This window comes from Sander lucioperca, chromosome 19, assembly GCF_008315115.2.
Source record: "Sander lucioperca isolate FBNREF2018 chromosome 19, SLUC_FBN_1.2, whole genome shotgun sequence".
In the NCBI taxonomy this organism is placed as follows: domain Eukaryota; kingdom Metazoa; phylum Chordata; class Actinopteri; order Perciformes; family Percidae; genus Sander; species Sander lucioperca.
In genome coordinates, this window is record NC_050191.1 from 2,932,147 (window position 1) to 2,956,900 (window position 24,754).

A 24,754-nucleotide genomic window follows, 5' to 3' on the forward strand; every position below is an offset into this window, starting at 1 on the left:
GATCATCCTCTCACATAACCTAACTATACACATAAATGCCAAATTCTTATCTCAGTTATGTTTGTCTCATCTTCAACAGCAGTAGCTGGACTAAACCCCCTCTCCTTCACTGTCAGAGCTGGAGATGAAGTCACTCTGCCTTGTGAAAATGGGATAATTCAGGACAACTGTGACCAAACTACTTGGCTTTTTAGTCGTAATGGGGAAGCAGTAGTAGAGCTGATAGAGCTTGCGCAGATTAAAGATGGGATACCCAAAGCTAAATCAGACAGACTGAGTCTTATAAAGAAATGTTCTCTGGTTATAAAGAATGTCCCAGAGGAGGATGTTGGTCGTTACACCTGCAGACAGTTCAACAAATCAGGAGAACCACAACAAGGTCCAGATGCTGTGGTTCATCTGTCTGTTGTCAACAGTGAGTATTTACATCATAATATTTACTATCTGTCTTGTTAGAACAATATTCTGAAACATGACAATAATTATGATTACAGTGATGAAGTTAATTTAACTCTTGTTGTCTTTCTCTCACAATATCTCCATCTTCACCAGTGGAAGAACTGAAGAACACTGATGATACAGTCACCTTGATCTGCTCTGTGTTGACATATTCTGAGTGTGACCACTCAGTGAAGTGGCTGTATGAGGGTGATGAGAATGACGTGAAGATAACACCTCATACCTGTTCAGCCAGAGTGTCATTTCCTCCTCATCTTCATCAGAAGTTACTGAAGTGTAACGTGACAGATAAGAAGAATGGAAACACTCTGCTGTGTAATGTCGGCCCCCAGTCCTCTTGTAAGAAAACAGGTACAGTTGGTTTTATTTGATGGATTTAAAGTTTTAAGATTACATTTCTTGTTTAGTCTCGTCAGAAGGTAAACGTGAAGTATTTCATCACCATTTGTTGTGTTTTGTTATTTCATATATTCCAACCAATCAAAAGGAAGCACATTAGTGAGAGAAGACAATATATTGTCTGCAAATGATGACACTCCATCAAAACAAGGTAGTCTCTCTCTCTCTCTCTCTCTCTCTCTCTCTGCCTCTCTCTCTCTCTCTCTCTCTCTCTCTCTCTCTCTCTCTCTCTGCCTCTGTCTCTGTCTCTCTCTCTTTCTCCGTCTGTCTCTGCCTCTGTCTCTGTCTCCATCTCTATCTCTCTCTCTCTGTCTCTCTTTCTCCATCTATGTCTCTGTTTCTGTCTCTCTCTATCTTTCTGTCTCTCTCTTTCTGTCTCTCTCTTTCTCTCTCTCTCTCTCTCTCTCTCTCTCTCTCTCTCTCTCTCTTCCTCTCTCTCCTTATGAAAGACTAAAGTATGAATGTCAGACTAGGGCTGGGCAATATATCGATATATCAATATCGTGATATGAGACTAGATATCATCTTAGATTTTGGATATCATAATATCATGATATGACATAAGTGTTGTCTTTTCCTGGTTTTACAGGCAGCATCACAGTAAAGTGATGTACTTTGAACTTAACCAGACTGTTCTAGCTGTTCAATTATTTGTCTTTTCCCCATTTAGACATTATGTCCACATTACTGATGATTATTTATCTAAAATCTAAGTGTGAATATATTTTGTTAAAGCACCAATTGTCAACCCTAGAATATCACCGCAATATCGATATCGAGGTATTTGGTCAAGAATATCGTGATATCTGATTTTCTCCCTATCGCCCAGCCCTATGTCAGACCGACACATGGCTGTAAACGGAGATATTCACGTTGGAGAAAGCACGTTTGTTCTCTTTGAGCTACAGGATTTTGAATAGAACAGAAAGCTGCAGCCCAAATATATTTCATGTTTTTATTCTCTTCAGGCTGGTGGAGGGTCATCATGGTGTCTGTGGGTTTAGCAGCACTCGTAATAACTGTTGTGGTGGTCAACATATGGATGAGAACTAAAGGTGAGAACATTCACAGATGTCATCTTTAGAAGAAGATGTAATGAATGTCTGATGAACAAGAACTATTGATGAATGTAGATTTACAGTGTGGAAACTAAAGTCTGCTCTTTTTTTGTCTTTTCAGGAAACAGAACCCAGATGGATGGCAATGCTGTGAGTTTTAAAACTGTATAATCAAACGCTTGTCTTTATGATATATTTCACTATTTACAATAAGAATAAACAGTGCTGACTGATTGTTTAGAGTCTAAGTGGCTGCAGCAACAAAGGAGATGTATTTGTTCCATTTGATCTCAGAATCTCCAGTGTGTTGTGTTGTTTTTCACAGGAGCATCATGATGAAGATGAAGGTACAGTGACCTATGAAAACGTTGGAGAACCTTCTGTTTCTATCAGACTCCACTGATCAACAACTTCAACATCAACTCACCAGAAAAAGAGAAAAACTGTAACATACTTTTGAGTCATATCTTAAAACCTAAGTGTAACTTGTATTTCAGTTTATCAATGACGTCTTGATGTTAGGATTTGACTCATTGCTTTTAAAGGTAAAGCTTTGCTCAAGTTTTTAAATCTCTGTGTATATATGTATTAGAAATTAAGATGAGAGAAACTTTATTGTCATCCTTCTATATACAATGCAGTAGCCTAGAAATCTAGACCCACCCTAGCAGCAGCAAATGTAATTTGCAGCCAGAGTCAGTCTAGCAACTCTCCGTTGGCTTGTGAGCTGGAAAAACCAAATTCTGGTCAGGCCAATCACATCGTGTATAGAGTCGGTGGGCGGGCTTATGGCTTCTGCTGCAGGTGAACAGCATAAGCTTTTCTTTGAAAAAAAAACAAAGAACGGCACTGAAGTCATTCTTAAAAAAGGAAGATGTGTTCCGAGTTTTGCCGACTGGATACGGCAAAAGTTTAATCTATCAACTAGCTCCGCTACCTTCTTTGTTGCTCTGCTTGATTGTAGCACTATCCTATTGCGTGCAGAGGGAATTTGAATGACAACCATTTATCCCGCCTCTCAGATTGAGCCCTGCCAATGGGGAGTTCCCAGACCCAACATCTGGATGTGGGTCTGGCTTGTCAGGCTAACAATGCAGTACAGTCCATATAGGAACAGAAACGTGTTCTCTAGAAGAGCTCCTAAATGTCTTTTGCTGTGCCCTACTATGACACAAACTACTACCATTGTAGTCACTGTTCCATTATCTTTGTGACTATTATTACCACTGTTCATCACACCCCCAACCGGCACCGTCAGATACCGCCTACCAAGAGTCTGGGTCTGGGTCTGCTGAGGTTTCTTCCTGAAAGGGAGTTTTTCCTCACCACTGTCGCAATAGCCACTGCTAATGCTTGCTCTTGAGGGAATTACTGTAACTGTTGGGGCTTTGTAATTATAGAGTGTGGTCTAGACCTACTCTATCTGTAAAGTGTCTCGAGATAACTGTTGTTATGATTTGATACTATTAATAAAATTGAATTGAATTGAATTGATCTATGCTTCTGTGTCGAATCGACGGCCTACCCCCGCAGACCCCTCTACGTCGCTGCGATCCCCCCTCCAAGACCTCCGCCGTAGCTCGACGTGCACCTCCAAAAATGTGTAACTTTGCGTCGAGGTGACGCAGACCACAAGGACTGTGATTGGTCAACTGGTCCTGTGTGTTGATAGTCGGTGTTTCATGCAGCCTACTGTAGTAGGTAAGCTTTGCAAATAAACTCAGACGTATTTTGGTTACAATGACGGGGTTATCCGTTTGTAACTGCTTGTTAACATAACATAAACTGGTTGGCAGACACCTGCAGTATGGCGGTGAAATTCACTGCGATGCAAAGCAACCCCAACGCAGAACTCCGAAAGGGTCACGACGCCATAGGAGGACAGTGTAGCTACGTCGTGGAGTTGACGCAGAAGCATAAAACAGCCTTAAGTTGGGTGGTGTTTCCTTCTTACTTCTCAGGTACGGGTTAGAAATGATGTTGATGATGATGATGATGATGATGAAGGTTATTCAGTGACCTACAGCTCTGTGAAAGCTTCCTCCTCTCCTGCCGGAGCCTCTGCTGATCCCAGAGACCTCTACGCCGCCGTTAACAGAGCAAACAAATAAGAGACCACAGCACCCGAGAGACATTTTAAAGCTTTGGATATTCACTGGTGTTTTGGAGTAAATATTGGAATCTTCACCTGTCAGCTTAATTCATAATGAACAGATCCCTAAAAAAACTTCACCAACCAGGGAAATCCTCAAAGATCAGCAAGCTCCAAAGTTCATTTTTATAAACCTATTTCTGTTCAGTAACAATCCTTTCAGCTGGAAGCTCTGACTGTTGACCACGGTTAGAACTAAACTGTGATAGTTCTAACTGCTGAACATGATTCTGTTGTCCTCTGTTCTCTGTTGTGTTGTTGTTGTTGTTTAATCGTGCTTTGTAGTTGAATATATTACACGGCTTTGAAACCGTTAAATTGATGCAGTGACTCCAAGTGAATTCATCATCCATTTCAGCACCATGGACAGCACCACTACAAACCTCTTAATAAATTAGAGTCCGGATCGGGCCGAATTTTTCTGTCCGAGCCCGGCCCGCGTCTGACAGAGCCGTGACCGAACCTGGCCCTGAGCCCGACAGGCATTAAGAAATTTGTGTCTGAGCCTGACACAGTTAAAATCTAATTTTTTTCTCATACTAATGACACATGTAGGCTACGTTTTTGTGTGGAAAGCTTTTATTAAGCTACTGTAGGAAGGCATTCGGAAATGTCAACAGATGAGGCATCAGCACACGGTAATAAGCTGTTAAAATGTTCAATGTGTTAACCTTTCCTGATTGCTTCTTTTCCGACCGTGGTCAGAAAACCAGGGGAGACTCGTTACCTCCAGGGCCGATGTTATAACATGAATATCGTCAGGGTTAATATCCTGTTTCTGGTGAGACAATGAATGAACTTGACTTTCAGTCTGGCTGACAGTCTAGTCTGACACCGCACACACTGTGTAGCTACAAAACTTAACTTATTGCACCAACTCTGTTTGCACACAACACGTCTGCTTCCTCTTTCTCTATATCTCTTCTGCCCACTTTCCACACACACACACATCCTCACACGCACTGAGCTCTCTTAAAGGAGCCGCAGCACCTTTTTACAACAAATGCCTTATCACGCTGATGTGACCCTAACCCGACCATCATTTCTAAATATCTGTCCGAACCCGGCCTGGCCCGCCAGGTACCGTCGGGACCCGTTGGGCTCGGTTTGGGTATCCATGCCTTATAATAAATCAGCACCTGAACTCACTCTAAAGGCGAGACACTATAGGTGAATAGGGTAACATTTTTAACAGATATCACCATGAAACTCTCCCAGTTGATTACTTACATTAAGATGAGACAAAAATGTATTAGTTTTCTGTAATTTAATGTTTTAATATATAAATTAGGCATTATATAATTAACTATGCGCTACTTTGTTGTATTGGATAAAGCCAGGTTCAAAATTATATTTTCATTTTGTTCACATACAGATGGTAAAAGAATTACAGAGGGATTTATGGATATCTACTGGATTTTCGCCATGTTTTTTGGAATAAAATGTTATATAAATCAGGCTAGGAATAATATATTTACAACTCCCTCTGTAAATGTCTTCATAATATAAATAGGTATTAGACCGTAAAGTTTAGTGTATAAAGGTGCTACTGAAGTGGAGATTTTGGACTTGGAGTATGAGAGAAAAGTCATTTTGAGAAAACGGGCTTTAAAGATTTTTATAGCAAAGTTCCACTAATTTCTATTGAAAGCCATGAATTACAGACACATATCCCTTTAGGTCCAAGTAAGATCCATGTATCACACTGTTTAACATCCACAACTCATTATTGCTTCATCCATCACTGATCATAACATCCAAATCACACACACATCAACATGGCCTTCAACTGAAGACCATTACATCACAAACTTCGAACTGACAGAACACAACCATTACATAACATAGTTCCCCCAAGTTAGTTTACAGTCTACATATCCAAGCCAGCACCATATGTAGGGCCCTCCTCCATCTCCTGCTGGTGTCTTTTCACTTTTTTGGCTGTTCTGACACTTTTAAGGCTCCGCTTTGCACTGGTGGAATGGACACTTTTGGCTTTTGAGATCCTAACCATGTCATCATCATTCATTGCATTGACAGTCTGTGCTCTGAAACCACAATTTCTCCATCACAGCCAGCATGGCAGAGGTACACTCATTGAATGTAGAAATAGCCATACTGACTGCAGCCTCAACCCTGCTTTTCCCCACAAAGACTGTTTTTGGACATCGGGCCCATATAACCAAGTTGAGGCATGCGTTGGCATTCTGAGTGCCTCCATGCTGCACTGTCACTGGACATCCGGTGATACACAGGGATGAGCTTCTTATGATGATCATTCAAAAGACCAATATTTACAACATTGCAGAAAGCAAATCAAGGCTCAGTGACCAGCAACTGGGTCAGACAGAGATGCACTTCCTCCTCCACTGGGAAAAACTATCTTCACTAAGAGATTTACACCTTGGAAAAATAGCCAAAAAAAAGTTAACACCAGTAAAGAAGCCAGAAGCTCTCCCAGGAGAGGTGACAGCCGCTCCACTGACAGCTAAATATGTATCTGCCTGCCACCGCCTGAGGGACTCACAACCACTTAGGATCCCAAAATTACAGATTTGTTTAGTATTGTATAGTAATTATATTAGAATAGTATATATGTGACACCTACATATTCAATATATGACATGTAGGCTATGAATTTCTGTAAACTGCTTGGAAAGAGAGAGAGAGAGAGAGAGAGAGAGAGAGAGAGAGAGAGAGAGAGAGAGAGAGAGAGAGACTGATTACCTCCACTGTCTGAACACTCGTGTTTTCCCAACGACAGTTTACACATCAACGTAACATGTGATGCCATTTCATCATCTGCTGTCTTAGTTTTTAATCCTGTGTCTTCTTGCTAATGACAACTGTTTTCGTCTTCTCTGAGATGATTTTCGATGATTTCGATCACGTCAGAAATTGGCATCAGGCAATGAGATTGCGCATTTAGGGTTAAATCCCCCCTTTCAGTTTCACGATTGGTTGCTGATAAAAAGAAAATGACTATATTTGGATGCGACAACATTGCAGAGGAGAGAGAGAGCTTTCTAACGACATATGTCATGACAGGGTGCAGACAGCGATCGCGGAGCAGCGAGATGATGTAGAACGCCAACTTTTGTCGAATTTAGGAGAAATCTACAGACGCAAACACACAAAGTGTAGTAAAATAAAGACCTAAATGTGTATTTTTTACTTTTTTTCACCACAACTCTGAAAGAATACATGTTATTGAAGACAAATAGCCCAAAATCTCAAAATTGAGTAGTGAAAAAAAAACGATGTTTTTGCCTGCCGTGTCTCACCTTAATCAATGTTTTGGGACACCTGTAAAGAAAATATTTTATTTATATATTTTAATTTTGTGGTGTTGACCAAGCGTGCTGCAGGAAGGTGTCTGATCGTCATGCTTTTCATAGTGGAAAGTAAACTGTCTTTGTTATAGAAATAATTTTTTTTAAATTCTGTGAAAATATTTAGTAAATGTGAAAATGTAATGCTAACACCAGCTCACTTTAGCAAAAAAATAATTGAGCAGATGCCCCAATTTCCATCAAGTTAAACACAATTAAAAGAGGGAATAATTGATTTAAAGTCAATGAAAGGTCGACTGCCAGTGCTCACGTTTAATCTCTTTCTCTTAAAGGTAAAAAAACATTGGTCAGGTCTTGAACTGTGACCTAAATTCAAATTGCAAAATGAGCCTACTGCCACCTTAAAATGTAGTGACAGTTAAAACATTTCTCTCACTGCGACCAATACAAATGTGTCCATACCTTTATGTTTAGGGAGGAGTACTGTAACAGAGACAGATGCTTATCATCAGAGGGTAAAACCTGCAGATCTCTGCTGCTGGTGTTACCTCACCAATCACTTCCCCTTCAGTTCTCAGAAAACAACACTAAGATACACGATGAACCAACAAACCAGTAACATGTCATCATTTTCCCCTGTATGGACTGATTGCACCAGGGGTACATTTCTGGTGTACGAGCAGATTGACTAATTTCAGCGTTTTAATTGATTCTATAAAGATTCCTTCTGTGTGAGAAGTTTACATTTTGACCTGAAGCTTCTCTTGTTGAACTTTGAATGAAAAGGGGTTTGGTCAAAAGACAGAGTAACAGATTCTCTCCACATCATCTGTGGGGCTGAGAACTCGTCTGAAAACTCATCAGTGGCTCAAGTACTTTATATCCACGTTGAACCAAATCTGGCTTTTTGGCTGTTTAGATATCGTCAAGAAATTAAAAAGATTAAAAGTTGATCTGTGTTTGTAATTTAGCAGCTGAAAGGAAGGATACAAAAGGATTCAGTCACTATAAGGAAGTCACACTTTACTCAGAACGGGAAGTGAACGCTGTATCTCTCCTAAAGAAGTCAGAAACGTTGACAGTCGAGGGCGAGAGAACAAGAGAGAGAGACGGAGAGGAACGATGGCTGAATTCAGACGGATTCAAATAACTTTATTTGTGATTCTGATGCTCCAGTTTACAGGTAAGGACCCAAAACACATACATGACTAATATAAATGTTAATGATAGTATTTGAATAACTTACATTGATTTAAGTGAGACGGCCAAGTTTGCTGTTTGTTTTGAACATGGTGTGTCGAGTGGATTACTGTGCTGATCTTTGTTGTTTTTTTGTAATAATCATCCTCAAACATAGCCTGACTATAAACATACATGCCATATTCTTATTTATTCTTATTTTGCTCTAATCTTCAACAGCGATAACTGGACAAAATCCCCTCTCTGTCACTGTCAGAGTTGAAGATGATGTCACTCTGCCTTGTGAAAATGTTATAAAACAAAAGAACAACTGTGACCAAACTTTCTGGCTTTCTAGTCGTAAAGGGGGAGCAGCAGTAGAGCTGGTTAATCTTGGACAGATTAAAGATGGGATTCCCAAAGCTAAGTCAGACAGACTGAGTGTTACAGAGAGATGTTCTCTGGTTATGAAGAATGTCACAGGTGATGATGTTAGACGTTACACCTGCAGACAGTTCAACAAATCAGGACAACAACAAGGTCCAGATGCTGAGGTTTTTCTGTCTGTTGTTTACTGTGAGTTACATAAATAGTTTTCAAACTCTCGTTACAACAACATACTGACACATTACAATAGTTATGATTACAGTGATGATGTTAATTTTACTCTTGTTGTCTTTCTCTCATAATATCTCCATCTTCACCAGTGATTGAGGATAAGGGGAATAATACAGTCACCTTGATCTGCTTTGTGTTGTCATATGATAAGTGTGAACACTCAGTGAAGTGGCTGTATGAGGGTGATGAGAATGACGTGAAGATAACACCAGATACCTGTTCAGCCAGAGTGTCATTTCCTCCTCATCTTCATCAGAAGTTACTGAAGTGTAACGTGACAGATAAGAAGAATGGAAACACTCTGCTGTGTAATGTCGGCCCCCAGTCCTCTTGTAAGAAAACAGGTACAGTTGGTTGTTATTTAATGAATTTAAAGTTTTAAGATTATATTATTATTTCTCATTTAGTCTATTCCAATGGTACACATGAGGTATTTTATCATTATTTGTTGTGTTTTGTTATTTCATATCATATTCAAATAAATCAGGGGGGAGAAACAAAACATCTGCAAAGGATGGCACTCTAACCAAACAAGGTAAGCTAAATGAGAATAAACATGCTTTCCCCAATGTGAATATCTCCATTTAATATGTTTATTCTTATCTTCAGGTTATTTGCGGTTCATCATTGTGTCTGTGGGTTTAGCAGCACTCATAATAACTGTTGTGGCGGTCAACATATGGATGAGAACTAAAGGTGATATTTCATTTTTATAAACAAGAAGATTTGATAAATTTGTGTCTGTGTGTGTATCCGTGTGTGTATGAGTGTCTAGAGTTGGATTGCACTCAAATGTGCGTAAGCTGCTGCTTCTGTCTGAGTGTGTGTGCTGGGGAGGAGGGAGAGAGAGAGTGAGTGGGCTGTTGGCGCTCCTGTTTTTTTTTTTGCTAGACTGTTTGTTTTTAATTACTTTGGTCACCACGTCATCTATAGTCCTGTTAAATTTCTTTTTTAAATTGTTAGTTTTATAATTGTCATACCTGCCCAGGGACTACAGGTGGAAATTAGCAATTGTTGCTATAACCTGGCCCAAGTCATATTCTCTTGTATTACAAGTTGAATGTTTATTTGTGCATTGTCCCTGTTTCAAATAAATACATTTCCATTCCCATTCCATTCCATAAACGTAGATTTACAGCGTGGAAACTAAAGTCTGCTCTTTTTTTGTCTTTTTTCAGGAAACAGAACCCAGATGGATGGCAATGCTGTAAGTTTTAAAACTGTATAATCAAACACTTGTGTTTATAATATATTTCACTATTTACAAAAAGAATAAACAGTGCTGACTGGATTGTTTTGAATCTCAGTGGCTGCAGCAACAAAGGAGATTTGGAATTCATGCATGAAAAAGCAGGATTTCATTCATGTAGTACTTCATGAACTATCAGTAATGTACAAGGATTAAAAGTAGCTCATGCACGACTTAATGCAGGAACAATGAATTAATTAATGCATCAATTAAGGTATTTCAGCCATCATGATTTCTGATTTATTAATGATGTTCATGTCTTCTTCATGGGTGAATCTGCAGTTAAAGTGACAGGCTAGAGAAACTGAAGAGTAGTGTTGTAATCATGAGAAACTAAACATTACTTCATCATGTTTGTGGCCCTTCAAATCAAGTTCTGACCTGGTCCATCTTTAACATTGATAAATAAAATGTGATTAATGGTGGCATATGCAGCAATCATCTTTGTGACCCCTCAAATGAAAATAAAAAAGTTGTCAAGAAATTCCAAGTGTACAGACACTAAGAAGTTAGTAAAAAAAAAAAAAGAATTGTTCATATTCATAAATATCCTACTTGGGTGAGCATTGTTCTCAGGCATTACTGTTTAAGTGCCTTATGTTGTTGTGAATAAAGCAACTGTTAAAATGCATCTGCAGTATACTGTATTTTGTGTCTGTGTAATGAACTCAGTATTAGTTTGCCAACCCACTCCTTTAATTCTTAATTCATTTAATTTTATGCCACCATTTATCATATCTTATTTATCAATGTTAAAGATGGAGCAAGGTCAGCACTTTGTTTGAAGGGCCACAAACATAATGAAGTAATGAAGAAGTAACGTTTACTTAATCATAGTCTCGCTTTGCCAGACCCTCCTCCAAAGCACGCTTAAGGAGGGTCTGGCTACTCCACATAGCATTCAGTGATGGGAGGAAAACATGCTCTGGTTTAATGGCATTTATTTAATCCAATCAGAATCGTCATGGCCGGTGCTAAACTCCGCACAGAGCCTTTGCAAAATAGTCGTGCGAGAGAAAACTCAGATTGGACAGATAGTCTAGCTAGCTGTCTGAATTTACCCTGCAGAGATCTGAGGAGCAGTTAACCATAGTCCTCACAAATCCACCAGAGGTTAGAATTCCAACACAAAGAAAGAGGAGGGAAACGGAAAATACATGCATCAGGCGGAATTTCCTGCAGCACCGGAGCAATCCCAGAAATGGAACGTGATATAGACTAACTTAATCATGATAACGACATTACAGTTCTGTTTCTTAGCCTGTCACTTTAACTGCAGATTTACCCATGAAGAAGACGTGAACATCAATAATAAATCAGAAATCATGAAATACCTTAATTTATGCATTAATTAACGTATTGTTCCTGCATTAAGTCATGCATGATATTCTTTGTGTTATTAATCCATGTACATTACTGATAGTTCATGAAGTACTACAAGAATGAATTCCTGTTTTTTCAAACATAAAGTCATGCATGAATTCATGGTAATTCATGTAACCTTATTATAAAGTGTTAGCGGATTTATTTGTCTCAGAATCTCCACTGTGTTGTGTTTTTTTTTTTTTTTTACAGGAGCACCATGATGAAGATGAAGGTACAGTGACCTATGAAAACGTTGGAGAACCGTCTGCTTCTATCAGACTCCACTGATCAACAACTTCAACTCGTAAAAAGAAATGAAAAAAATGCTTATAACGTAAATTTTAGTATTAGGCTATCTTATGTGTTGAGTCTTTACACCTCAAGTCTTGAAGTTTAAGTCTAACCCGTTTAATATTTTAGTCTTGATGTTAAGATTTTACTCATTGCTTTTAATGGTTAAGCTTTGCCTGAGTTATTAAATATCTTTGTATAGAAAAGAAATTAGAATGAGAGACACTTTCCTCATCCTTTCATATACAGTGTTCCATTCCCACCCCCAGTCTGACACCCCTGTTCTCTAGTCCCGGTGCAAAACAAAATAATCAACATAAGGTGAAAACAACAAGATACAAAACAAGGTACAAACGAAAATATCAATACAGATGTACTAAATGTAAATACACAGAGGGAAAAAAGGAAATGTAAAGCAGTTCCCTGAGGATATTTATGCAACATGTAATAACATCACAATCATAATTCACTTTTATTCATAACTCTGCTATAAACATTTTCATTTTAAGTCTAATATGCCTTTTTAAACTTTGTTGTGTGGTTTTAAATTAGCTTTCAGCCTTAATAGTCTCTTTTTTATAAGAATGATATAATCTGCAAATAAAAAAGTGCTTTATATCAACTCATGCGTTGTGTTTTGTATAACTGAACTGTGCATTTTACCGTTCATTTTCTTTGCTTTTATTTCTTTAATTGTGTCAAAGTGAATTATTCAGGATACAGGATGTAACTCTGTCCTTACTGTTACTGTCCAGCAAAGACCTAACCTGTCATTGTTTATGTCCATGTCTTTATGTTTAGGTAGGACTACTCTGATAGAAACACATGCTCAGAGTTTAAAAGATGCTGCTTTTATTGCTCCACTCCCACTCTGCACTGCTCATGAAGCCAGCTGAGAAGACTGAATTAATATGGTGATGGTAATATGTTTTGTATTGCAACATAAAGAACCAAACACCATCACACCCCTGAATCAAAAAATGAATGATTTAACACGGCTTTCAAACAGTTACATTTGTAAAGTGACTCCAAGTGAATTCATAATCGTCTTCAGCACCATGGACAGCAACATTACAATCCTTTTAATAGATGAGTGCCTGAACTCACTTTGAATTGATATTATAGAAAACCTGTTAAGACCATTTTTGCATAAGCCAGTTGAGAAGACTGAATTAATATTGTGATGGTAATATGTTTTATATTGCAACATATAGAGCCAAACAACATCACACCCCTAAATCAAAAAATGTATTACCATGACAAGGTGATCCACTTTGTCTTTGGTGGTCTTCTTCTAAATATGTGGCTCCAGTATCACTAGCTAAGCATCAAACTGAGCCACTGACATGATGAAGTAAACTTTGAGTTGATAGGGAGAATCCTGCAGCTCTGGTGCACGCAAAAGTATCTCATGCTCACAAGAAACCCATCTAAGGCTAAAATCAGATTCAGTCACTATAAGGAAGTCACACTTTGCTCAGTACAGGAAGTAAATGCTGTATCTCTTCTAAAGAAGTCAGAAACGTTGACAGTCGAGGGCGAGAGAACAAGAGAGAGAGACGGAGAGGAACGATGGCTGAATTCAGACGGATTCAAATTACGTCATTTGTGATTCTGATGTTTCAGTTTACAGGTAAGGACCCAAAACACATACATGACTAAAAGAAATGTTAATGATAGTATTTAAGTGACTAACATTGATATAAATGAAACAGCCAAGTTTGCTGTTTGTTGTTTTGAAAATGGTGTGTCGAGTGGATTTTGATTAAGGAAAGTTTGCTGATCTTTGTTGTAATTAATGATCATCCTCTCACATAACCTAACTATACACATAAATGCCAAATTCTTATCTCAGTTTGTCTCATCTTCAACAGCAGTAGCTGGACAAAACCCCCTCTCCTTCACTGTCAGAGCTGGAGATGAAGTCACTCTGCCTTGTGAAAATGGGATAATTCAGGACAACTGTGACCAAACTACTTGGCTTCCTAGTCGTATTGGGGGAACATCAGCAGTAGCGCTGATAGAGCTTGGGCAGGTTAAAGATGAGATTCCCAAAGCTAAATCAGACAGACTGAATGTTACAGAGAAATGTTCTCTGGTTATAAAGAAGGTCACAGAGGAGGATGTTGGTCGTTACACCTGCAGACAGTTCAGATCTGGAGAACAACAAGGTCCAGATGCTGAGGTTTTTCAGTCTGTTGTTACCAGTGAGTATTTACATCATAATGTTTACTCACTGTCTTCTTAGAACAATATACTGAAACATGACAATAATTATGATTACAGTGGTGAAGTTAATTTAACTCTTGTTGTCTTTCTCTCACAATATCTCCATCTTCACCAGTTGAAGAACAGAAGAACACTGATGATACGGTCACTTTGAACTGCTCTGTGTTGACAAATTCTAGGTGTGACCACTCAGTGAAGTGGCTGTATGAGGGTAATGAGACTGACATGGAGATAACACTGCATACCTGTTCAGCCAGTGTGTCATTTCCTCCTCATCTTCATCAGAAGTTACTGAAGTGTAACGTGACAGATAAGAAGAATGGAAACACTCTGCAGTTTGATGTAAGCCTCCGGTCCTCACATGAGAAAACAGGTACAGTTGGTTTTATTTGATGGATTTTAACGTTTAAGATAACATTATTCTTTCACATTTAGTCTCTTTAGATGGTAAATTTGAGGTACTTCATCAACATGTGTTGTGTTTTTAGTTACTTCATATCATATTAAACTAAATTTAAAAGGAAACACAAGAGCAGGGAAAGACAATACATCGTCTGCAAAGGAGACTTCAACAAAACTAGATAGTGACTTAACATCATTTTCTCTCTCTCTCTCTCTCTCTCTCTCTCTCTCTCTCTCTCTCTCTCTCTCCTTATGAAGCATAAAGTATGAATGTCAGACCGACACATGGCTGCAAATGGAGATATTCACGTTGATATCCATGTTTGTTCTCTTTGAGCTACAGGATTTTGAATAGAACAGAAAGCTGCAGCCCAAATATATTTCATGTTTGTATTCTCTTCAGACTGGTGGAGGGTCATCATGGTGTCTGTGGGTTTAGCAGCACTCGTAATAACTGTTGTGGTGGTCAACATATGGATGAGAACTAAAGGTGAGAACATTCACAGATGTCATCTTTAGAAGAAGATTTAATGAATGTCTAATGAACAAGAACTATTGATGAAGGTAGATTTACAGTGTGGAAACTAAAGTCTGCTCTTTTTTTGTCTTTTCAGGAAACAGAACCCAGATGGATGGCAATGCTGTAAGTTTTAAAACTGAATAATCAAACGCTTGTCTTTATGATATATTTCACTATTTACAATAAGAATAAACAGTGCTGACTGGATTGTTTAGAGTCTAAGTGTCTGCAGCAACAAAGGAGATGTATTTGTTCCATTTGATCTCAGAATCTCCAGTGTGTTGTGTTGTTTTTCACAGGAGCATCATGATGAAGATGAAGGTACAGTGACCTATGAAAATGTTGGCGAACCTTCTGTTTCTATCAGACTCCACTGATCAACAACTTCAACATCAACTCACCAAAAAAAGATGAAAACTGTAACATCATTTTGAGTCATATCTAAAAACCGAAGTGTAACTTGTATTTCAGTTGAATAATTATGTCTTAATGTGAAGATTTGACCCATTGTTTTTAAAGGTAAAGCTTTGCTCAATTTTTTAAATCTCTGTGTATATATGTATTAGAAATTAAAGGGGAACTGTACAGATTTTTTTAGCTTAATTTACCTTAACTCAACAGCTTCAGAGTCATAGGAATGGTTATATGACTTTTTTTGTGTTAATGGTTGTTGTCTCACTCCCCCCTAGCACCTGTGAGTGAAAACCACCTTGCAACTTTGGTTTGACAAATTGATTCACGGCACTGCACTCGCACACGCTCCCATCCAGGAACCGGCGAACTATAAGAACAAGGTAGCGATGGAGTTTGTCATACTATCGTCATGGCTGAGCCGGCAAAAAAGAAGCAGAAAGCTAGGAAAGCATTGTCGGAGGAACAGAGAAAGAGGAAACGGCAGACTGACCGAGTGAGGAGTCAGACATGAGCAAACATCGGACCTGCGTTTTCAGAATATGAATATGAAAACAAATGCACATGACCAGAGGGAGAAGATGGGAGGGGGGAGAGTCGCCAGTGAGTTTTTACAACAGCGTTGCCAAATATCTATTCTGAAGCTGTAGGGGGAGCTCTATAGAGAAACCTGCGAGCAAAAAGCGAGAAAACAGCGAAGAAATGGCCCAAAACTACATAGAGCCCCTTTACGATAAGAGAAACTTTATTGTCATCCTTTATATACAATGCAGTACAGTCCATATAGGAACAGAAACATGTTCTCTAGTCCCGGTGCAAAACAAAAGAACGAACAAATCAACATGAGGTGAAAACAACAAGATACAAAACAGTTACAGAACAAGATACAAGACAAGGAACAAACATTTAGTGAAATAATAGAAAAATATACATACAGGGGAAAATATAAATACACAGAGTGAAAATAAATGGAAACAAATGTAAAGCAGTTCCCTGATAATATGTATGTAATATAATAACAGTAATCCATTTGAATTCATAATTCTGTTGTAAACATGTTCATTGGAAGTCTAATATGTTTTTTACACGTTGTTGTGTGGTTTTGAAGGAGCTTTCAGTCTTAAGTGTCTCTTTATTATAAGTGAGAATTATATAGTCTGCAAATAAATAAAGTGCTTTATGATAACTCATGCATTGTGTTTTGTATAACTGTTTTGTAGATTACAGGTCATTTTCTTCACTATTATTTCTTTAATTCTGTCTAAGTGAATTATTCAGGATACAGAATGTAACTCTGTCCTTACTGTTACTGTCCAGCAAAGATAGAACCTGTCATTGTTTATTTCTGGGGTCCTGCTGCACTCCAGATAGTTTCTGGTTGAAATTTCTGGAACATTCCCAATTTGGTTCAAATCAAATTTTTCAATATAGAGTATACTTTGTGTTGGTTTAACATAAAAAGATGAACAAATGATAAGGACATCTTCAAGGGACGGTTATTGGGCGTTTTCTTTTCAAACTCTACATGCTCACACCTGCTCAATTTGACAAAACAGTTCAATCTCTCACTATAATTATACCGAGGCCCCAAATTCCATTCAGTTAAACACAAGTAAAAGCAGCCAGTGCTTGCGTTAAAACCCTTTCTGTCAACCCTGTGAAAACCAAGCCATTTCTGAGCAGTTTTTGCTCCTGTCACATTATGACTCACTGTGGGCTCATTTTTCATCTCAGGTTAACAAACACGACCATGGCCAGAAGCAGGAATAGCTCCTAATGTCTTTAGAGTATCTAGACTATATTTTGATCTGTCAATGCCGCTGTCCGTGGTTCTGAAGTAGCAGATGGATTTCTTTGTTTTTGTTTTTAAGATTATTTTTGGGGCTTTTTTGCCTTTTAAAGTGGCGACAATCAATGTTCCTATGGAAACAATATATGACAATGTGGCGATGAAAAGGGGTTGCTCATTGTGATGAACCTACAAAGAATTATCAGCTGAATCTGCTGCTCCCTTCAGCTTTACAGAGCTTCATAGTGAGTTTCAGCTCATTGTTTTGCTGTCCGGCCAAAACCTTTACTGTTCTGTTTCACACTCAGCTCTCAGAGCCTCATTTTCTAACACAAAAGGCTTTAAAAAGCCATCGTACACTCCCTGCTCAGCAGCAAACAGCAGACAGACACAGTTAGAGACTAGCTGGTGAACAAAGTGGAGCATTGAGCAGCCAAAGAAACACCACTATAATACAGTTAATGACAGAAAACATAAAAGGAAAACGTAAGTTAGATTGTTTGATAATTTATTTATTTTTAAATAGAGAAACAGTTGAATCAGATAATTCAACATTTCCCTGAGGGAACACATATATATTTCAATCAGGAGAGACTTCGTTGCAGATATGCAAACATTTATTAGTAAGATATCACAAAGTAATTACAAACATAACTTTGGAGATTAGACTCCATTGTACACGGGGTATATATACAATTCTAAGGTTTAGGAAAACAAAACATATCCCCCAATGGAATCTAGACACTGGTGGTGGTGAGGAAAATCCGTATAGGCAAAACGAGCCGTCAGCCGGGAGAAGACCGAGAACCCGTGCCGAATATGGCTGGAGGTAGAAGGGGAGGAGGCAGGTCGCACTCTCGTCTGAAAATACAACTGACAGAAGCAGGAGAGAACAGATTTAAAACATGGTAGTCATTTTTCTGATTGGTATACAGAAACGTAACACCCACCTACCATCTGATCAGTTAAAGAGAAGAGAGACATGTATTGAAGTCTCCCTGACAGAATTTATGCTGAGCTACATTAGAGTGCGGATCGGGCCGCATTTTTCTGTCCGAGCCCGGCCAGCGTCCAACAGAGCAGTAACCGAACCCGACCCGAGCCCGACAGGCATTAAGATATTTATGTCCGAGGGCCGAAACAGTTAAAATCACATTTTTTTCTCATACTAATGACACATGTACGTTTGTTTGTGTGGAAAGCTTTTATTAACAACTGTAGGAAGGCATTCAGAAATGTCAACAGATGAGGCATCAGCATACATGGGGCAACAAGCGTACGTAACACAGGCACGCACTACACAATAACCTTTTTCAATTTAAATTGTCCAATGCCTTATCGCGCTGATGTGACCGAGTCCGACCCGAACCAGTGTCTCCCACACATAGAGTATTGTGTGGCGGTGCCTCACTATCAACACCGGCCAGCACATTGCGTTTCGTTATTTTATTATTTTTAAACGCTATTTAAAATATGTTCTTCTGCATTTCCTTTCCCTGCTCTCCTCCGTCTCTCTGTCACTTGTGACACACACACACACACACACACACACACACACACACACACACACACACACACACACACACACACACTGCGGTGTTGTTTTTTTTAAGCCCCCAACGTCACCTTCCAGGCACCGCAGCAATGGTTATGTTTAAGGTTATGGTGAGGGTTAGTGCCTGTAAGGCGACGTTGGAGGCTTAAAACACCATCGAGCCCACCGTGCACACAGCGTCTGTCTCCATCAAGAGAGAAGACGGCTGGCGAAATTCACAAGTTCACGAAAGGTTGGTATCTATCTCGTGAACACCTTTACACAATTCACAATCACCGACCCGACTCTTAGCAAACAAGCGATTGTGCCCGCTTTAGAAAGTTAACTAGTCGCAAGTTTGCTGTAAAATGCAGTTGGGTTGTCGAGGTCAAAACACTATATGTAGCAGCTGTGAATCAAATAACGTATTATAAATAATGTTATGTCATTTTTTACTCTTACACTGAATGTTTGCTGCTTCAATCCAGATGAGTATTGAAAAGTATTTTCCGCGACTGAAAAAGGCCCGTGTTGAGGATGAGGACCAGCCTGAACCGGAGGTATCAGTCTGAAACAGAGCTCAACAGTCTGACCAGTGGAATTAGTTATGTTATTAATTTGTTTAATATATTTTCAGGCTTCAACAAGTGAAAGACAGGGGAGAGAAAGAGATAGATTCGTTAGTCATGAAGAAGGAGAGGAGGACAGCATCAAACTGTGTGTCTCAGGCATATAACATGAAAACATTCTCATTGTTAACTTCAACAGTGGTTAAACATAAAGAAAAAAAACTTTCCTTTCCAGTGTGGGTGTGGTCAATATGAATGAGCTGACAGTTATTGTCTTTTTCTCAGTCTTCAGCAATATGAGGGCGTGTGTATGTGTGAGCACCAGTGTACGTACCAGCGCCGCTGCTGTACAGTTCAGTTCACTAGGCGCTAGTGTGGTGTATGTGTGAGAGCACAAGCGCGGCGTCAGTTAGTCCAGTTCACAGTTCAGCTCTGACTGCGCATAGTATCTTGTGTTGTCAGTGTTAATAGCAAAGTGTGGTGCAGATATTACCCACAAACAGCAGAGATCGCACTTGAAGGATGTCTGATGGCTGGCAGGGTAAACTTCTAAGGAAGTTGTCGCACAGCGGAGGAAAAGCCGCCGTTTTCCCTCTGCATGCAGGATGGGCCACAGCTACAAACTTGAAATCGCGTCTTCCCACGCAGTTCACACACGGAGCGGGGGAGGGGTGTGGCGGTAACGTTCCAACCCAGCACTCCTCGATCTCCACGAAGTTCAAACTAGCTCTTACTGAACAAAACTCTTGTAAAGTTAACTTTAGCACTTCTAGCGACCTAGACGATATGAACACCAGCACTAGACTCACACTTGAATGCTCTTCCAGTCGTCTTCCTCCGTGTAGCTAGTCTGTGTCTGTGCAGTCGCTCTGCAGCTCAGTTAGAAGCTAAAGCTAACACTCACTTTTGTTCACTGGAGCTCGGTTTTCGTCGCTCACACTGTCGAAGTAACGGGAAACCTAAACGTAACCGCGTTACGGACTTTAGGACACGTTATATGACCACTCGATGATAAACTCTTAAACTATGACTTTAGGCGCCGCAGTGTAGCTCCACACCGCTAACGTTCTGTCCTTCGCTACAGAACTCGAACCTCCTATGGCGCCATTTGATGCTACAAAACGATCACCTCCCGTTAGCATCCCATCGACTGCTATTCATTTGACGTCACTTTGACAGAGAATAACATTACATCTGAAGCGTGTAAAGACTCTATTTGTCCATTGTTTATTTCTAAAGAAACACGACAATGTATAAAAGGCTCCATTACCTTGTACCTCACGTTATGGCTCCGTAGCAGACGTTTTTATAAAAATAGGCTAACGATTGGTCATAACCACGAGACTTACTGTCGCACAGTAGAGGAATTACCGTATAGTACAGGAGAAGCTCGCAGGCAGTTTCGATTTACATTAGCTGTTTAGGTTTAATTACTAATGTTAACTAGCATTTTAGTTAGCAATAATTAGCCTGTGTCTATGTTATCTCCTACATATACCTGCGCTCTCCATCTCTGCAAGATTCGAAAATGATGAGATTTCTCTTGGCACAGCTACCAGAAGACTTCCAACTTTCAGACACGTGCTCACGTCACATCTACGTCGTCTCTCTCAGCTGGAGGCTGCTCAGTAACGCTCAGCCATCACCGGAAGAGTGCTTCTAATATCCTTCACTGGTCTCCGTCCAGAGACACGGGATCTGTTGGTCCACTTTATATACTGTCTATGGTCTCACCCTCTGACTCTGCTCGTGCACCCCCCTCCTGCACGTTCACCTGAGCTCAACTCTAAAGGGCCAGCAACTATTTGTACCTGCTACATTTACTTGAGTCTTTTCGTTTCATGCCACGTTTCTTCTTCTACTCCGCTACATTTCAGAGAGAATGTTGTACTTTTACTCCACTACGTTCATCTGACAGCTTTAGTTACTAGTTTGCATCGAGTACTTTTACTTTTAATACTTTAAGTACATTTTCCTGATGATACTTTACTTAAGTAACATTTTCATGCAGGACTTTTACTTGTAACGGAATATTTTTACAGTGTGGTATTAGTACCTGTACTAAGTAAAGGATGTGAATACTTCTTCCCACACTGTTTACCACTATAAAGACCACTTACTATGACAACAAAGATGTCTGCTGTCTTGAAGCTCATAACCCATAGAATTTCATGCAGGTTATAGCTTCTTGATCATGCAAATGTTTTTGCAAATTTATGAAGATGGACATGTTCTATGCAAGTCTTTCACCACTTTGTGGTTTTTGGCTTAACTTTGGAGCTTTTTACATAATGTAGCCCTTGTCACACGACCAATTAATATTTCCATAATGGCTATCCAAATTGTGATACCATGGACCAGCACTGATTTAAAGTGGCAGACGGAGCCTATAGTAAATGTGTATGTATTTGGATATACAATTTGTTTAAAAGTGCTCATATATGCTCATTTCAGGTTCATAATTGGATTTAGAGGTTATATCAGAATAGGTTTACATGGTTAATTTTCTAAAAACACCTATTGTTGTTGTACTGCCACATTGCTGCAGCTCCTCTTTTCACCCTGTGTGTTGAGCTCTCTGTTTTAGCTACAGAGTGAGACCTCTCACTTCTGTTCATCTTTGTTGGGAGTCACACATGCGCAGTACCTAGGTAAGGACTACTAGCCAGTCAGAAGCAGATATGAGGGCGTGCCATGCTAAGCAGCCTCTAGCGAAAGCGAGCATTATTATACGTCTGTCGTAACAAAGTGCAATGCACGTTTGTCACGGAAGTAAAGAGTAAAGGCTGGGGGTACCATGAGACAGCAAAATTAAGTGGAGTTGGGAAGAAGGGTGGGGGAAGAGAATAGAGAAGGAAAGAGAAAATGAAGAGAAAAGAAGAGAAGAGAGAATGCGGGGGTAGTGGAAGGTGGAGCCAGGAATGAGAGCGCGGGCACAAGAGACTGGACGGGGCACAGAGGGAGGAAGAAACAGATAAGTAAGGAAGGAAAAAAGGAGAGAAGTAGAAAAAAAAAGGGGAAAAGAACAGAGGATGGAAGAGGAGAAGGGACAACAACCTAGAAGACATAAAACAACGGGGGAAAACAGGATGAGGGAAAAAAGGAAAGCAGTCGGTGGAAAGACCGAGAAAGCAGGGGAGGGCCGGAGAGGAGGAGAGCCGGCCCGGACGCCGCGGAGGAGATGGAAGGTAGACGGAAGCTGAGAGGTGAGAGGAGAAGAGGAGAGCAGCTGGCGGAGCTGGAGAGAATCGGAGGAGGGGGAAGAGAGGGATGGGCACGGCGAGCAGGGGAGGAGAGGGAGGGAGAGGGGAGAGGAGAGGGAGGAAAAGAGGATGAGAGGGGAGGAGGCACTGGAGCAGCACGCGGAGCTAGGTAGAGTCGAGGACTTTGAGTGACAAGGTGGGGGAAATTTGGACCGTCATTCGGTGGAGGCCATCAAAGAATAGAAGAAGTAGCCCCGAAGAATAAGTAGTCGAGAGGATCGGGGACGCAGGGATCACGACTAGGACGGTGAGTTCGTGGGAGGAGGGGGATAAAGAAAGTCTAAGGACAGTCGAGGAGGGGATTTGTTGTGGACTGTGGGGAAAGAAAGAATGGAGGCTTGCTTGAGTGGATGGGGGCAAGCTGGAGGCAGGGACCCCCACGAAATGGGAGCCACGAGGAGGGGGAGGGGAGGTGTGGCCTGGAGGCGAAGCCAGCTGATGTTAGCAGAATCCAGCAGAGAGCAGCGTTTGACCGTGTAATGTGATTGATGAAGTGGAAGTTGTGAGGAAGAGAAGGAAGGCAGGGGGTTAATGACTGGAAAGGAGGGAGGAAAAGAAGGAAGAGACGAAAAGACCCAGGAGGATAAAAAAAGGGTTTTTTGGGGTTTTACAAAAGCACTGGCGGGGAAATAATAAAAAGAAACAACAAGGAATAATAATAGGTAATTTAAATAATCCTCAGGGGGGAGCAGGAGCGATTGAGACGTGTTGTCACCCTTTTTTTTTGAACTTTTTTAAATGAAAACAAGTGAAAGTGAGTGTTGTGATGATGGAAATGAAAACTTAACATAATAGAATGTGTGGTTTATTAGCAGAATACAGTGTGTGTCAATCCTACCCAATATTTCCTATATTACAAGCAGATTTTCTATGCTGTATCTGATAAAATGCCCCCCTGGGCCCTCCCTGACTGATTATCGGTCCCCCTGTGCCACCCACTTAAAAAAATCCTGGAGTCCCCCGTGCCTGAGAGCTTATTGGTCATCATCATCAGAGGGGTAAAAACCTGCAGAGCTCTGCTGCTGCTGTAACCACATTCTCACTGAACACTTCCCCTTAGAGTTCTTAGAAACACACTAGCTGCAGTGAGCAACCACAAAACCCTACCACTAAAACATCATCATTTTCCTGTATGGGCGTATTACACAGGGGTATCAGGTGGTCAAATTATGGTGGGCGAGCAGTGTGACTAATTTCTGCATTCATGTGTCGTCACGTGAAGCTTTGCTCTGTATTTTAAGGACATCGATGCTACGATTGCGTTTGCAACTCAACTTCTTCAGAACTCCTTTTTCAGACGTCATAAACATCATTGTCACAAATGTACTTGAGAACCAAGTATTAGAGAGAGAAAACTGTGTAGAAATGTATGTGGAATCCTGTTAAATCTAATATCTTCGTCAATCTAAAATAAATCAGCTCATATAATGTTTCTCATGTTTCATACAGCAAGGTAATTCGTTGCACTTTTCATTCACTTAGCTCAACTTTCAATTGTATTGAGAATTAGTATTAAAAGGCAATACCCCTGTGCACAGAGAGTGAGAAAAACCATGGCACCCCTTTCCAAAGACATTCTGTTAATGCAGGTTGTGAGTATAGACAGGAAGTGTTTGACTCTGAAACAGCACTATAGATGTGACTGTGGTGTGTTGTGGTTTTGGAGGCTGGCGGTGAGTAGAGACGATCACTGTCAACTCCCACAACTCAGTTCTCAGCTGATACTCTACAGGTTTATTTATAACTTTGACCTCAAGCTTCTCTTGTTGAACTCGTTGAACTTGTGTCTTTTATCTCACTGAACCACATCTGGCTTTTTGGCTGTTTAGATATCTACATGAAATTCAAAAAGAGGAAAAAATTGATCTTTCTACGTGAATTCAACAAGTGACAGAATGAGAGAAAACAAGATTCAGTCACTATAAGGAAGTGACACTTGCGCAAAACGGGAAGTAAACGCTGTTCTCTCCTAAA

General features: G+C 40.0%; 2 protein-coding genes and 1 long non-coding RNA gene across 4 annotated transcripts in view; 2 read left to right on the forward strand and 1 right to left on the reverse strand.

The window, feature by feature from the left end:
- Window positions 1–24,754, forward strand: part of LOC116042142 — a 37,274-nt gene that overhangs the window by 890 nt on the left and 11,630 nt on the right. The window contains exon 2 of the mRNA XM_035995317.1: window positions 80–415. Coding sequence (XP_035851210.1) covers window positions 80–415 — 336 coding nt within the window. The remainder of the gene's footprint in view (window positions 1–79; window positions 416–24,754) is intronic.
- Window positions 154–9,048, reverse strand: LOC118493845. The gene is made up of 3 exons (XR_004895875.1): window positions 8,940–9,048; window positions 5,271–5,277; window positions 154–228 (listed from the first exon to the last, which is right to left on the reverse strand). It is a non-coding gene; the product is annotated as an uncharacterized LOC118493845 (long non-coding RNA).
- LOC116056183 lies at window positions 8,332–15,610 on the forward strand. Of its 2 annotated transcripts, none has more exons than XM_035995318.1 (7): window positions 8,332–8,544; window positions 8,781–9,116; window positions 9,248–9,502; window positions 9,646–9,693; window positions 9,768–9,854; window positions 10,337–10,365; window positions 15,514–15,610. In XM_035995318.1, exons 1-7 carry the CDS (start codon window positions 8,484–8,486, stop codon window positions 15,589–15,591), a joined length of 894 nt encoding a protein of 297 aa, XP_035851211.1. In that variant the 5' UTR covers window positions 8,332–8,483; the 3' UTR covers window positions 15,592–15,610. The 2 variants fall into 2 exon arrangements, with proteins under 2 accessions (XP_035851211.1, XP_035851212.1); XM_035995319.1 differs by lacking the exon at window positions 15,514–15,610 and adding an exon at window positions 11,983–12,522.